Consider the following 16,094-nt stretch of genomic DNA (forward strand, 5'->3'; position numbering starts at 1 on the left):
ATCACATTATGATTTTATTGCCTTTGATAATTTGGATTTATTGTGTGTAAAATGTCTAAAATTGTTACGTTTGGCTTATTTTGCTTTTAAAAAAAGTAGTAAATTAAACCATACATTACCATTTGCATAAAGTAAATCATCTACTTTTTCTTTTGATAATTTGGATTATTGCAGGTTAACGTGTATAAAATGGTTCAATTTAGCATTATTTTGCCTCCAAAAAATATATAATTGAAAACATTTAGTAGTACATTGCATTAATATTTGCATAAAGATAATCATCTACCTTTTTTTTCATAATTCAAACATGCAACACATTATTTTTGCTGTTGATGATTAAAATAATTGTATGTAAAGTGTCTAAAATTGTCTAAAAAATTGCTTTAAAAATGATTATAACTAAAAAACAGTTTAAACAGTTAGCAGTAAAACTCAACAGTGCATAACGTAGATTATCTGCCATTTTGTAACAGTTTGAGCGTGCATTTTCCCAATTAATGAAAGTTTTTAATTGCTGTTGTGCAGTTTATTTATTAATTGTATTTCTCCAAGCTGTCATTTTTTTTTATCCCCCGTGAGAGCTGCTCAACAATAGACTCAGGTTTTTCGGTCAGGTTTAGTGCGGTGTGTGTGACTTTGAGAGAATGACTGAGCGAGAGGGCTCAATGGGGCGGTCGTAACTAGAGCGGATTTGACAGTTTCAGGTTATGTGTTCTGTGTTTATGGGTGTGTTGGTTTGATAGGAAATCAATAGCGTGTCTGTCAGGATAATTGGTGTTCAGATGGCCTTTCTCGCTCTCTCTCTCACCCTCTGTCATAATCACCTTCTCAAAGAACCACCAGAAGATACCTCGGCCTGCCTTTGATTGGTCTGTTATGACAAGCCTCATGCATTTCTTTTTTTGTTTCCACTTGCCCCCCTCTAATACCCCAACCACCCCCCTTCCCAAAACCCACCCAAATCAACTCTGTTCTTCTTTCCCTTCCCCCAACGTAGCAGAACAATTACTCTGCTAAGAAAGCAGAAAGGCAGAAAGCAAGAGAGAAGAGGATGAGGAGAGGGAGGGTGTTGAATGGGGGGGGGGGGGGGGATATCTGGTTTAGTGTGTCCCGAGGCTGTGTGTTTTGTACCTACGGAGCTCAGCCGAAGCTTACAGACGCTGCAAAAGAACAACAGTGCATCATTGCGCTTTTTTGAATCAGTGCACGCTCTCTTTTTTTGATTTCAGAGTGTCTGCGCTCATCAGGAAGATTAAAAAACACATGTCAAAATATTGTCAGCCCACATGGTTTGGATTTGCACAGTCAGGGAGTGAGTGCATTTAAAAATGTCTCTTTTAACCAAAAAAACAAGTACAACGCGCTCCAAGCGAGCACAATACGCAGAGCTATTGTATAAAGATAATTTTTAAAGGCTGTCATGGCGGCATTGTTCCCCAATTTGTGCTTTGAAATGGACTCTTTGTGCGCGACCCTCCTGACCTCTGCTGCATTATCTTCCTCCTGTGACTTTTCAAATCCCCACAGGTCAAATGAAGCTCTGCTGACGCCGCTTGCTGATTTTCTTCCCTCATATCTCTCTGTGTATGTTAAACTATAGAGGATCGATATATATATTTCACTTCTGCGTGAATGTGTACATTACTAGCTACTGTTTTGTGTGGGTTTGTCTTTGTGTTTAGCGTTTGAGCAGGTTAGATAGGTGTAGTGTAGGAGCTAGTGTAGACTGACCCCTATAGGTTTGAATGTGATCCTGCATTCAGAATTGTTTTGCTAAGGTACATTTATTCTGCAGTCAAATAACTGGAGTGCTGATTGAAATATCAATATGTTTAGGAAACAAATAAGATTCAGTGGCATACATGAAAACTGAGAAATTGTTGTTGTTTTTTTCTCTTCAAGGAGATATGAATGGGATGGACTCTCCCACTGAGGTTTCGGCTAACCAAGAAGATGGAAACAAACATGGAGAATTAATGGGGAAAAAATCAGGTCTTGTATTAAATCTGTTTTACATTTAGTTTTATTGCTAAATTAACCCTTTAACTGCACTGCCAAAATTTATATATATTTTTTGATTAACGTTAACATTTGCATGAAAACATCATTTGCCATTGTCACTTTTTAACATGCATCGCATTATGATTTTTTTCTTTGATAATTAGAATTATTGTATGTAAACGTGTAAAATTGTTAAATTTAACATATTTTTAATCAATTTCAGCTTTATTTTGCTTTGAAAAAAATGTATAATTGAAAACAGTTAGTAGTATGCTTACACAGCATTAATATTTGCATAAAGTAAATCATAAACTCGACTCTCCCACTGAGGTTTCAGCTAACCAAGAAGATGGAAACAAATATGGAGAATTTATGGGGATAAAAATCAGGTCTTGTATTAAATCCATTTTACAAAAACATTTTTTTTTTTACAAAAATGAACCTTTTAACTGCCCCACCAGTTGGATAAACATTACCATTTGCATAAAATAAATCATTTGGCATTGCCAAAATTTGAGCATGCAATGCATTATGATTTTTTTTCTTTGATAATTAGCAATATTGCATGTAAACATGTCTAAAATAGGTAAATTTAACATATATTAAAATTAATTTTAGCTTTATTTTGCTCTAAAAAATGTATAATTGAAAACAGCTAGTAGTATGTTTGAACAATGCATTGATATTTGCATAAAGTAAATCATACACTGGACCCTCCCACTGAGGTTTTAGTTAACCAAGAAGATGGAAACAACCATGGAGAATTAATGGGGAAAAAATCAGGTCTTGTATTAAATCTATTTTACATTTATTTTTATAAATAAAATTAACATTTTAGCTGTCCCACTAAGAGTTTTTATTAATTGGATTAACATTAACATTTGCATAAAGTAAATCATTTGCCATTGTCAAAATTCGAGCATGCAACGCATTATGATTTTTTTTCTTTGATCATTTTGAATATTGTATGTAAACATCACTAAAATTGTTCAATTTAGCATTCTTTTTTATCAATTTTTGCTTTATTTTGTTTACATTCTTAAAAAAAATGTTGGATTGCATTTCTTTATTCCTGATGTCACTAGTTAACACACTCAATGCATTTTTTTCAACACATCCCATTGTTTCTAAAATATCAACCTCAACCAAATGGTTTATATGTCGGTTTAAAAGGTAAAAGTTCCGGTAATAATATATATACTATAAAAATAATCTGAAAATATGAAGTGCAAGACCAATTTATTTAAAAACATAATGAAAATAAAACTTTTTTGAATACTAAATCATCTTTATTTTTGAAGTGTGCTATAGCATATTTCAGATTTTCATTTAACAAGTTTTCTTGTTCGCTTTTTTTTTTTTTTTTACAATAAAACCAAAATCAAGTGTAGTGGTGCAACATGATGTTTTTTAAATTTATTTATTTTATGTATACCAAAAATGCTGTGTGTGCAAGCCACTATTTAAGACATTCTTTAAATTAATTTAACAGTCATTGTTTAAAACAGTCAACATATGGTCAACCGTTTAGTTGAGCAGGCAGTTAAAGGGTTAAAATTACTGAAACTGATAACCAACAGCTTCCTTGGTTGATTACAATAAATACGTATCCATTTAATTGCCTAAAAAACTGTGCTGAACAAAAACACTTGCTAGAGACCAACCATTTATATGGACCATTTCTTTTGGCTTAAAAATAACTATACATAACACAATGCATAATTTCCAAGTGCAGATAATTTCCTTAAAACAAGCAGAAAAACTCTTAATTTTCACTTATTTCTTCTGATGGTGAAAATTAAACAATATTTGTACTCGGTCTGAGAATTTTTTTTTAGATATTTGAACTAAAAACAAAGTAAAAAAAGCATTGTTTGCCTTGTGATTATTCAGTTAATATCTCTATTTATCAATCTCTATTTATCGCAGAAAAATAAATTATCACAATATCAGATTTTACCAATATCGTTCAGCCCTAGAACCACTGTTTTCAAAGTTTTCCTCACTTAAAAAAATAATCTTTCCTTTTCATATTTTGCTTGTAGAAGGAATTATTGAAACGGAGGCGGAGCAAAACGAATCATCTTCAAGTCCTAAACGTCCCTCATCTGGATCCGAGGAGTCAGATGAAGCTTCTCCCTGCAAACAGCCACGAATGCAAGAAGAGGTCTGTTGCGATATATTTTGCACACACACATACACACAAACAGTGCAATGTTTGGACTAACTCTTAAAATAAACATGGCAATAGCAAAGGTGTGCAATTATAATATGTACATGAGATAAACAACATTGTCCTGTATAAAAACTCATGTACATCCGGCAGAAAAAATACAATGGATTGTTCATACATTCTTTAAAAAATGTGAAAGTGGTATGTTGATGACATCAGATATGCATTAGTATTAAATTCATACCATTCATGCACTCTTAAAAATAAAGGTTCATTATTGGTATTGATGGTTGCATGAAGAAACTTCAACACCCACTGCACAGACAGGATCTCTACAGTGAAAAGGTTTCTTTAGATCTTTACAAATGTTCATATTAAAAAAAAAAAAAAAAAAGGTTCTCTTAGAGCTATTCACTAAATCATCAGATTGTCTTTGAGGATCCCAAAATGCTTCTTAAATGGCATGAAAGCCTCTTTTGGAAGCTTTTTTCTCTGTAGAGAACCTGTCTGTGCTGTGGGTGTTAAAGTTTCTTCGAGGAAACAGCTATACCAATACATTCATTTATTTATTTTCTTTTTGGCTTAGTCCCTTTATAATTTGGGGTCGCCACAGCAGAATGAATCACTTTTCCAGCTTTTTTTTACGCAGCGGATGCCCATCCAGCTGCAACCCATAACTGGGAAACATCCATACACTTCCATTCACACAAATACACTAAAGACAATTTAGCTTACCTAATTCGCCTATACCGCATGTCTTTGGTCTTGTGGGGGAAACCGGAGCACTTTGAGGAAACCCATGCAAACACGGCGAGAACATGCAAACTCCACACAGAAATGCCAACTGACCCAGCTGAGGCTTGAACCAAGAGACCTTCTTGCTGGGAGGCTGGATCGGTACCCACTTAAAAATGATTTAATACCACTGGATATCTGATATCATCATCATACCACTTTTACAATAAGAATCCAAACAAAGCCTGAAAAAGCATAACTACTGTACCTATATACAGTATTCACCCCTATAGGATAATTTTCAATAATATATATGTGCATATACATTAGATTAGTCAGTACCAAAGCCAAAACTGGAACTAATCTAACAAAAAACTTAAGATCACAGTGCAAAAATTAGTACACCCAAATTAATATGTTGGTGAAAGATATTAAATGAAAGTTTAATAAACAGGAAAAATCAAGAGAAAGTATAAAAATATCAAATTAAGTTGCAATTTTGTATTTTGTAATTTATTTTTATTATTTTTAACTATCGATTTTGGGCGAAGCAGTGGCGCAGTCGGTAGTGCTGTCATCTCACAGCAAGAAGGTCGCTGGTTCGAGCTTCAGCTTAGCTGGCGTTTCTGTGTGGAGTTTGCATGTTCTCCCTGCTTTCGCGTGGGTTTCCTCCGGGTGCTCTGGTTTCCCCCTCAGTCCAAAGACATGCGGTACAGCTGAATAGGGTAGGCTGAATTGTCCAGCGTATGAGTGTGTGTGAATGTGTGTGTGGATGTTTCCCGGAGAAGGGTTGCGGCTGGAAGGGCATCCGCTTTGTAAAAACTTGCTGGATAAGTTGGTGGTTCATTCCGCTGTGGCGACCCCGGATTAATAAAAAGCTGACAAGAAAATGAATGAATAAATCTTATCGATTTCCTGACATGTCACTCTTATTTTAATTGATATAACTGTTTTGTTTAACCTCCTAAACTCTGTGACCTTCTTTAAATTTTAAGGGTTCTCTCATTAGTTGGAATAGAATAACTTTTGCAAAGATTATGATAGAGACACTTTTCCTTTTTCCTATGATTACTGACATGTGCAGGAACCACCAAAATTAATAACAGCAACCTAGACCACTTTTGAGTTTACAAAAGAAAAAGTGCCTCTTTTTTTGGGTGTTTATTATAACACAGACCACATATGCAATTATTTTAATCACTTTTAACAGTGCTTTATGAAACTTCAAAGGGTTTTCTTTAAAATGATAACAAACGTTTGTATTTACACCTCTGCATGTGGATTTGGGAAGCTTTTTAATTTGGGTAAAATCCAGGCGGAAACCTCAAAATAGCACTTGACTTACTATATTGTCTATATTCACTGAGAAATGAATACAAATATTCATTTTTAAAAGCGGGTGTCCTCATTTATGCTGAGCACTGTATTTCTGTCTGTTTCTTCTCATTCAGATGCGGCAGTGCCCGTTCTGTAGGTTCCGTCATAATGATATTGAGCGTCTAAGGAGTCATGTGATGAACCAGCATGCTGTTCAGCCTTCTCTGCGCTGCCCACTGTGCCAGGACACACTGCACAGTATTGCCCTCTTGCGTACCCACCTCACACACCTGCACAGTGTCACAGCAGACTGCACTCAGAAGCTCATCAACACGGTGAGCAGACAAAAGACAGAGGACGTGTGTATGGTGCAGATTTAGTGTTTGTGTTGATGTAGTTTAGTTCTTTTAAATAATAACATACAGTTGAAGTCAATTTTTCTTTTTCAATTATTTCCCAAATGATGTTTAACAGAACAAGGAAATGTTCACAGTATGTCTGATAATATTTTTTCTTCTGGAGAAAGTCTTAATTGTTTTATTTTGGCTAGAATAAAAGCAGTTTTTAATTTTTTTAAACCATTCTAAGGTCAATATATATATAGTGATTAAAAATCAGTAAAGTCATTAAAATAATTAATAAATTAATTAATAAATAAAACACAATGTGTGTATATATATATATATATATATATATATATATATATATATATATATATATATATATAGTAATTAAAAATCAGTAAAAGTCATTAAAAATAATTAATGAATTAATTAATAAATAAAATACAATATATATATATATATTTATATATATATATATATATATATATATATATATATATATATATATATATAGTCATTAAAAATCAGTAAAGTCATTTAAAAATAATTAATGAATTAATTAATAAATAAAATACAAACAAGATACAAAAATCAAAATAATGAAATAAAGTTCTGCCGTGATTGAGTAAAGTCACACTTATTATGAAAATACATCTGTCGTGGTCAGAGAGTCAGAGGTTTATTAAAGGCATCCATATTTTTGGAAAGACATCCCCTTTGTTTCTTAAGTAGTTTGTATATTGTTACAAGAGCATTGTTTCATTCAAGAATTGTATGAACAGTTCAAATGTTGAAGGTTGGTTCCAGTTAAGCAAATACATTTTTGCTAGATAGGAAATGATGCCAAGTCTCTTTGTAGAAATAGGATGAAGTGTCTTGTTCAGTACTGTACCAAAGAGGTATAGTGTTGGTGTGCTGTCCAATGGAGTTTGCAAAGCTTTGGCTGTGAAGTCCTGTGTTGCTTTCCAGAAATTTTTTTAGCTTTTTGCATTGCCAAAAAATCTGCATGATTTAGAATATCATGAATAGGTTTTACATCTGTGACACCTGGATGATTTTGCTTAAACGAAGTGGGGTCACATACATCCTATGCATACGTTTATAATTTTGTTAAACTATTTTGTTATTGGAAAGGAGAATGAGAGTATTCTGGCATATAGTCTCCTATTGATCCTCATTAAAATTATATTCCAAATCTCGTAGCCAATGATTACAGGTTGCCATGTTTTCTTTAAAAATATCTTCACTTAAATATCTGCAAATTCGCCATTTGATAACTAGCCATGAAAAGAGAGGCCAACTATCCGTAGAGCTCTCCAATATAGAGGAAATTTTGGTGAATTCCGAGTCTTCAAAGAAATATTCTGCACTATTAGACTACTACAACTTTACTGGGATCACTTAAAACTATGTGGCAAAGTATTTTTTTGTCTACTATGGAATTCAACGGTAACAGGTTTTCAGCTTTATTCAAGATATTTTTTAGTGCTCGACAGGCGAAAGAAACTCATAAATATTTGTAACCACTTGGGAAATTTTTGGGTAAACTATTCCTTTAAAAACGAAACTGTATTGTCCCTTAAATAATGAGTAGGGCCAGACGGAATCTGCGGACATTTTTTGCTATTTTTGCACAGAATTTTATAAAAAATCTGCAGATTTATGTGGAATGATTTGTGGGAGTATCATAACTAAATCCTTAATATATGAAATAAAAAGTAGCACCTTTTTCCATTTATTTAATGTTTACAATGCAAATCCAATTAGATCCAATTTATTTGGTAAACAAAGCAAGTCTCTCATATAATATATTAACTAAAAGACAGAAAAGATTACTTTACAAACTGTATTGTAAATAAATCATATGCATATTTCCATATTAGTCAATAATATTACTGAAATCAATTTAAAAACTGAATAAATATAAATTTACACACATTTACACAATGATGGGCTAAAATCGCACACCCAGATTCTGTGTGAGCCTACTTATAAGTACAAAACAATCATACAAAATAGTTTGTAAATGTATGTTGTTTTAAGGATTTTTATAATTACGAATAAAATATTTGTGCTAGTTAGTATTGCACAGTGCTCATTTAAATTCTGCCATTTTGTGTAGCGACATCTTAATTTCAGCAATTACTTTTGCCATTTTAACTGTCAGTCCTGCTCTTATTCTAGATATAATTAAAAAAGAGCAATCCGCCGCTATATATATGTGGTGTAAAATTGTATTCATGCAATGTGCGTGTGTGGAGGGGTGTTTAGACCCTCGGTGACTCCAGCGCGAGCGAGCGGAGACAAGTAACGACATTGAGTGGGGGGAGGGGAGAGGTAGCTGCCTCAGATCCAATGAATATTAAAATGAGCTTTTTTATCTGCAGAATATAAATTGATACTAATGCACCCAGAGCTTGTCTGAACCCCAAGCAGACATGCCTCAGTGTTTCTGAAAGGTTGGACATTTTTTGCCAATTCAGTCAGCTAGTGCTTTTTCTTGCGTAAAAGCCTTTTCTTTCCATTCATGTGTTCTCTCCTCTGCTATCTTTCTCGGTCTTCCTTGCCCTCTGTTCTCTCATCTCTCTTGATTTCTCTCCTCGGCACTTTGCGTTGCTCGTCTCCTCCCTTTCCCCCCCCCAGCCGAACTGAAATACAGTAATGAAAATAATTGTGCTTCATTAGTTCTGAGCCAGTGCTAGGTGATTTTCGTTATGAACCGTGCCTGGTAATTATGTTCTAAATTAAATGTGACCTTGAAGAGGACTTGTGTGCCTGCCTCGTGTCCCTTTAATACAGCACTTTCCTGAAATGATGTTCTTTGTGATGGAAATAGCAGCCATTTTGTTTGGTTGCTCTCCCTCCCTCTCCCCCCTTTAAAGTTGCATTGATTTACACATTTTAAACTTGAGTGGGTACAGAAGGAGAGAAGATAAATAAAGTGGCTTTTTTTTACATCCAAAGTTGGCTAATTGTGTTGTCATGGACCAAAGAGGGCTTCCATTCAAACTTAACCTTTGAACTGCTTTAAGTGTTGGCTCATGACTGCGATTCCATTTTGCCATCTGAAGTTAAGGGTCTATTCTCTCGCACAATGCGTCGTTAATGCATGCATGTAGCAGGAGCACAGCATAATGACCAATCATTTTCAGAGATAACAATCAAATGACTTAATAATGAGATTTGGTGGATTAATTAATCCACAAAATGGATTTATCAAACCTATTATGATTTCTTTTCTCCCTTGTGATCAGGTGATTGCTTCAGACGTGCTGCCGGAGAAGATGTTTCTGCCAGTGCATAACTCGGATACCCAGCCAATAAATGCTAATGAAGCAAAAAGACTGGATGATGGTTAGTATAAATATCACTCTTTTATTTGTTTATTTTTAGCCTAAGTCGAGTAATTGTCATAGTTTTAAATAAGGAAACATCTGACTCAATTAGTCTGAAGGTGATTTATGAATATTTGTGCTTGGTTTAATTACCAAATTAATTATTTAATTAATGGCTTCATTATACATGCACAACAACAGTGTGGAACCACTGGTGTCTTAAGGCTGATTTATACTTCTGCGTCAAACTTTGCCGTGGCCATCGGCGTCACTGACATGCACCTCTCAAAAATTGTAACTACACGTCGCAATAACGTGTAGCGCAAGCTCTGTGATTGGTCGGCTTGGTATCGCTGACGAGTCTGGGCAGGACCGAGAGCCGCGCGAATGGCGTGAGCCCGACGTAGCGATTGTTTACAAGTGTGGAGTCCCGTGAAGGAGCTCCGGATGGAAATTTTTGTTTTGTGTTTATCTCATATTTAAAGTTGTTGCACATCCGCCGGTTCCTGCCTCAAAATGAGCGAGTTTGAGCCACTTGTACATCCAGGAAGTGTTCAGGAAAAGCAAAACAGCAGAGAAGAAACTCGACACAGAGGAACATTTACACCTCACTGCCAACTAGCGTTACGGAAGTGTTAATGCAGACCAACAGAGACAGCGCGCAGAAGTATAAATGCACAGCTTCGCGCGTTGCAATGCGCCGTGGGTCACGCCGGTCACTTGACGCAAAAGTATAAACCAGGCTTTAGTCTTCATGTAAATATGTGGAATTATTCATTTTGTTTTGTCTTTTTATTGTTTGTGTGTGTCCATAATAAAGTAATTAAACAATGTTTTTTTTCTGTCGATTCTTTAGAAATTACAGCTGATGCTGAACCTGAAAGAGGAACTACACCTCACTTGGAGGCAGCGAAAATTTATAAGCAACCATCAGAAGATGCAGAATCCACAAAAGAGAACAATGCGGCTTTTCCATGTTGGCATAAAGGCTGTAACAAAGTCTTTACATCCTCAAGTGCACTCCAGACACACTTCAACCAGATCCACAGCCAGAAATCTCAAACCGCAATATCTGATCGCCACATTTACAAGTACCGCTGCAATCAGTGCAGTCTGGCGTTCAAAACCCCCGAGAAGTTACAGCTCCATTCTCAGTACCACGCTATAAGAGCGGCGACCATGTGCTGCCTCTGTCAACGCAGTTTTCGGACAATGCAGGCCCTTCGAAAACACCTGGAAACAAGCCACCTGGAGCTAAGCGAAGCCCAGATACAACAGCTGTATGGTGGTTTAATGATGAATGGTGAGAGCCTCATCTCTGGAGATCAAACTTTTGGTGAAGAGGAGGGATCTTCAGAAGAAGGCGGGTTGAAAGATGAGGAAGAATGTGATTTAGAGGAAAAACTAAGTCCTACAGACAATGATTCAATTGTGGTTAAAGATAACGTTGAATGTGACTCCAAACAGCCCGTTTTGCCACTTCGAAAGGGCCCAAATATAACCATGGAGAAATTTCTGGACCCATCCAGGCCTTTCAAATGCACCGTTTGCAAGGAATCTTTCACACAGAAGAACATTCTCTTGGTTCACTACAACTCAGTATCACACTTGCACAAACTTAAACGGTCTCTGCAGGACACTCCAACTGGCTTGCAGGAGCCTGTAACCAATACAGATAACAAACCGTTTAAATGTAGCATTTGCAATGTAGCATATAGTCAAAGTTCAACCTTAGAGATTCACATGCGCTCTGTCTTGCACCAGACAAAAGCCCGGGCATCCAAGGTCGATTCATCCACTAGCTCTGAATCTGTTGGCCCTCCCCCAGGCAAAGCATTGTCCAGCACCCCTGTGTCCATGAAGTCTGCTACTCCCATGAACAATGGTGGACTAAGCCACCAACAAAACACGGATCTCAATGGCACACCTGCAAACCCAGACACAAGCCATCCTTCGACATCTGATGTGAGAAAGAAGTTAGTAACCATGATTGATTCAGCTAGCAAGCAGCAACAGGTGTCATTACAACAACAACAACAACATCAACAATCATTACAACAGCAACAGCAGCAGTTAGCCCAGGCTCAAGCCCATCTCCAGCAAGAGCTCCAAAAGAAGGCTGCTCTTCTTCAGTCTCATTTATTCAATCCCGCACTCCTACACCCTTTTCCTATGGCAACAGAGGCTCTTCTTCCAGTCCAACAGCAGCAACAATTGCTTCTTCCTTTTCTTATTCCAGGAGGAGAGTTCCGCATGAATCCAGAGGTAAGCCTTAAAGGCTCTGGGCTAAACTTAAGCACATTAATGCCTACTGTTAATCAGGATATTACTGAGGCTTCCAAAAACGATGGCGCAAAATATACTTCTAAACAGAAACAAAACGAAGATCTTGCTATTCATCCTGAAATTACTGAACAGAAACTGAGAAGTGATTCCCAGTGTGAAAATGACAAAGATGGACAGAACAGTAACGAAGGATCAACAGAAATTGACAATGTGTGCGCAAATGAAAAGCCCCATCCCAAAACTAATGAAAATGAAGACCTAAATAAAAACAAGTCAACCAGTTCTGATGAGTTTCTTCCACCCAGAATCTCTCACGATGCACCTGGCAATGCTTCAAAGGCTTTGCTTGAAAATTTTGGTTTTGAATTAGTCATGCAGTTCAATGAAAATAGGCAGCGATATCAGAAGAATCTTACTGAGCCAATACCAAATGTTGGGGATGTGCCCGACACCAAAGAAGTGGATCATTCAGAAGACGTGGAGAAGCTAGAGTGTAAATCTTGCAGGAAGCTTTTCTCAAATGCACTGATATTGAAGAGTCATAAAGAGCAGATCCATCATTCCATATTCCCTATTAAGTCATTGGAGAAATTTGCCAAAGACTACAGGGAGCAATATGACAAACTCTTTCCACTAAGACCTACAACTCCGGAGGATTCTCCTGTCACGTCTCCTTCCCCTTCCCCTCCTGTGATTCCTAACCCTTCAGTACAGCAGCCACAGCAACCAGTGCAACCAATTATTGCTCCCTCTACACTCAGTGCTACTCCAACTACTGTCTCCATTCCTCAAGTTAAAACACCATTAGCTCAAATTTCCATACCCATGGAACTGCCCCTGTTCCCCCCACTGCTAATGCCTCCCATACCTTTGCAAGCTTTAACTCCTCCGGTACCTGTGCATTTGCCCCCAGTGGATGCTGGATTAACTCCTGATTTGACACAGCTTTATCAACAACAGTTAACTCCAGCCATGTTACAGCAACAAAGTAAGAGACCTCGAACCAGAATCACAGATGACCAACTGAGAGTCCTCCGTCAATATTTTGATATCAACAATTCTCCAAATGAGGACCAAATTCATGAGATGGCCAACAAATCTGGTTTGCCACATAAGGTCATTAAGCACTGGTTTCGGAACACTCTATTCAAAGAACGCCAGCGCAACAAGGATTCTCCGTATAACTTTAGTAATCCTCCCATCACAACATTGGATGATGTAAAGGTGGATTCTAGACCACCTTCTCCTGAACTACCAAGACAAGAGTTTTATGGGGGTAAAAGGTCCTCAAGAACCAGGTTTAATGACTACCAGTTAAGAGTGCTGCAGGATTTTTTTGATGCCAATGCATACCCCAAAGATGATGAGTTTGAGCAACTGTCCAACCTTCTTAATCTTTCTACTCGTGTGATTGTGGTATGGTTTCAAAATGCCCGGCAAAAAGCTCGAAAAAACTATGAAAACCAAGGAGAGGGAGGGAAGGAAAGTGAACGCAGAGACCTTTCCAATGACCGCTACTTTCGTACTTCCAACAACAATTTCCAGTGTAAGAAATGCAACATTGTCTTTCAACGCATTTTTGATCTCATAAATCACCAGAAAAAGCAGTGTTACAAAGATGATGATGAGGAGTTGCAAAATAGTCTGAATGAAACTGCAGGGGAATATCAGGAGTCTCTTAGTCCAATATCTGGACCCTCTTGTTTAACACAAGCGACTTCTTGCTCAAGCCCCTCCAGCTCATCTGTGTCTAGTACTAATGTGAAGGCCACTGATTCTGAGCATAAGAACACAACAAGTGTCTACGGAGAGCTTAAACAAACAAATGAAACATCTTCTGAACCTAAACAGGCTGTTAGTATCAATTGTGAGTTTGAGGACACAGAAAACCGAATGCAGCAGCCAAAGCCTCTCTGTGAGGAGAACCAAAGCATAAGCACAGAGATTCAATCTCACTCATCTCCTAAACAACAAAAGATTTCCTGCACAGCATCTGAAACAAACCCAGCTCCATCACAGAGCTCACAAAAGATTTTTAGCCCTTTAGAGACTCCTGTATCTGAGCAACAACAACAACAGAAACTATCCCAGGATATGAGCCCTTACAACTGCATTCAGTGTAAACTGAGCTTTCCCTCTTTTGAACACTGGCAGGAGCACCAGCAAATGCACTTCCTTACCCAAAGTTACTTTCCCACCCCACCATTCCTAGATCGTTCTGTAGACATGCCTCTTATGCTGTTTGATCCAGCTAACCCCCTACTTGCAAGGCATCTACTTTCAGGAACACTTTCCCAGATGGTAGCCAATCCCCCTGCAGTAACTTCTATTACTGATTCAACCATAAACTCACTGAAGAGGAAGCTTGAAGAGAAAGCAGGATCTAGTTCAGTGGAAAATGATTGGGAAAATAATGGGGACGAACCCCACCGCGACAAACGTATGAGGACCACCATAACACCAGAGCAGTTAGAGGTATTATATCAGAAATATCTTTTGGACTCCAATCCTACACGCAAGATGCTTGACCACATCTCCAATGAGGTTGGTCTGAAGAAAAGAGTGGTTCAAGTATGGTTCCAGAACACCCGAGCTCGTGAGAGGAAAGGACAGTTTCGGGCATTGGGACCATCTCAAATCCATCGTCGCTGCCCATTCTGTCGAGCTCTCTTTAAAGCACAGACAGCTCTTGCAGCTCACATACGCTCACGTCACTGGCATGAAGCAAGGAATGCAGGCTACAGTATGGCAATGTCTAGTATGGGTCATGAGCAGGAAGGTTCTCCAGTCAAATCCGATCTCTTTGACTTTGCCACTTATTCTCAGTATTTGAACTCTACTGATGATGCAGATTCTATAGCATGCAAGAGCATTGACCTTTCTTCACATCAGCAGCGCTTGAGTCCAAAACCTATCAAAGGTGAATGTATGGAGGAATTTGAGATGCCTTCCATGTCAGTTTATCAGACTTTTGAACAGAGCAAGCTCAATAGCCATGAGGCTAACACAAATACAACCCATGACCATACAAACGATGAAGGAAATGACTCACTAGAAGCTCAACATGGCAGTATTGAACACATGTCTCCCAGCACCGAAAGGGAGGCTTCTTCTGAAAGTGATGAAAAGATGTCTTCTGGACTGGTTAGCCCTGCAATGAGTTTTAATGCTAAAGATCTTGATAATGAGTTATTCTTGGATTACAGTGAGAATTCCAGTCTAGCTGATCCAGCTTCACCATGCCCTGGTAGCTCCAACAGTCAGAACTTTGATTATGACAGACATAACCAAAAACGCTACCGTACTCAAATGAGCAATCTTCAGGTAAAAGTGCTCAAAGCCTGCTTTAGTGACTATAAAACCCCAACAATGCTTGAGTGTGAAGCCTTGGGCAATGACATCGGACTTGCCAAAAGGGTGGTTCAGGTGTGGTTTCAGAATGCTCGTGCCAAGGAGAAAAAGGCCAAGCTTAGCCTAGCAAAGCAGTTTGGTACAGAAAGTACTTCAATTGACAGACCGAAGACAGAGTGTACTCTGTGCTCTGTTAAATACAGCAGCTCCTTGTCTATTCGTGACCATGTCTTCTCCCAGCAACATCTTGCTAAAGTTAAAGAAGCCCTAGGTGGCCAGATGGAGAGGGACAGGGAATATTTGGGTTCAGTATCTACGCGTCAGCTGATGGCTCAGCAAGAGTTGGAGCAACTGAAAAAGACAAGTGATGTTTTGGGACATGTCCAACCACAAGCTATACTGGGCCTTAACCAAACTGCCCTTCATTGTCTGAGCCAGTCTTCAATGTATTCAGGTCTGCAGGCCCAGTGCATTGCAAACACACCAAGTGGTAGCAGCACAATGACTGCGGGGGTTTCTTCCATAAAAACAGGTATGTGGCTACTTTTTGTT

At 37.8% G+C, this 16,094-nt stretch overlaps 1 protein-coding gene across 2 annotated transcripts in view; it reads left to right on the top strand.

Annotated features, from left to right (window-relative positions):
- zfhx3a (zinc finger homeobox 3a) overlaps window positions 1-16,094 on the top strand; it is a 42,406-nt gene that overhangs the window by 22,758 nt on the left and 3,554 nt on the right. Inside the window, exons 4-8 of one of the 2 annotated variants that reach the window (XM_087292751.1) lie at window positions 1,903-1,992; window positions 4,047-4,168; window positions 6,361-6,561; window positions 9,825-9,924; window positions 10,762-16,074. In XM_087292751.1, the coding sequence (XP_087148877.1) occupies window positions 1,903-1,992; window positions 4,047-4,168; window positions 6,361-6,561; window positions 9,825-9,924; window positions 10,762-16,074 (5,826 nt within the window). Of the gene's footprint in view, window positions 1-1,902; window positions 1,993-2,715; window positions 2,785-4,046; window positions 4,169-6,360; window positions 6,562-9,824; window positions 9,925-10,761; window positions 16,075-16,094 lie in introns of those variants that run through there. The other variant, XM_087292752.1, reaches the window with a different exon arrangement.

This window comes from Danio rerio, chromosome 18 (genome assembly GCF_052040795.2).
Source record: "Danio rerio strain M-AB ecotype USA chromosome 18, GRCz13ab, whole genome shotgun sequence".
Lineage (NCBI taxonomy): Eukaryota > Metazoa > Chordata > Actinopteri > Cypriniformes > Danionidae > Danio > Danio rerio.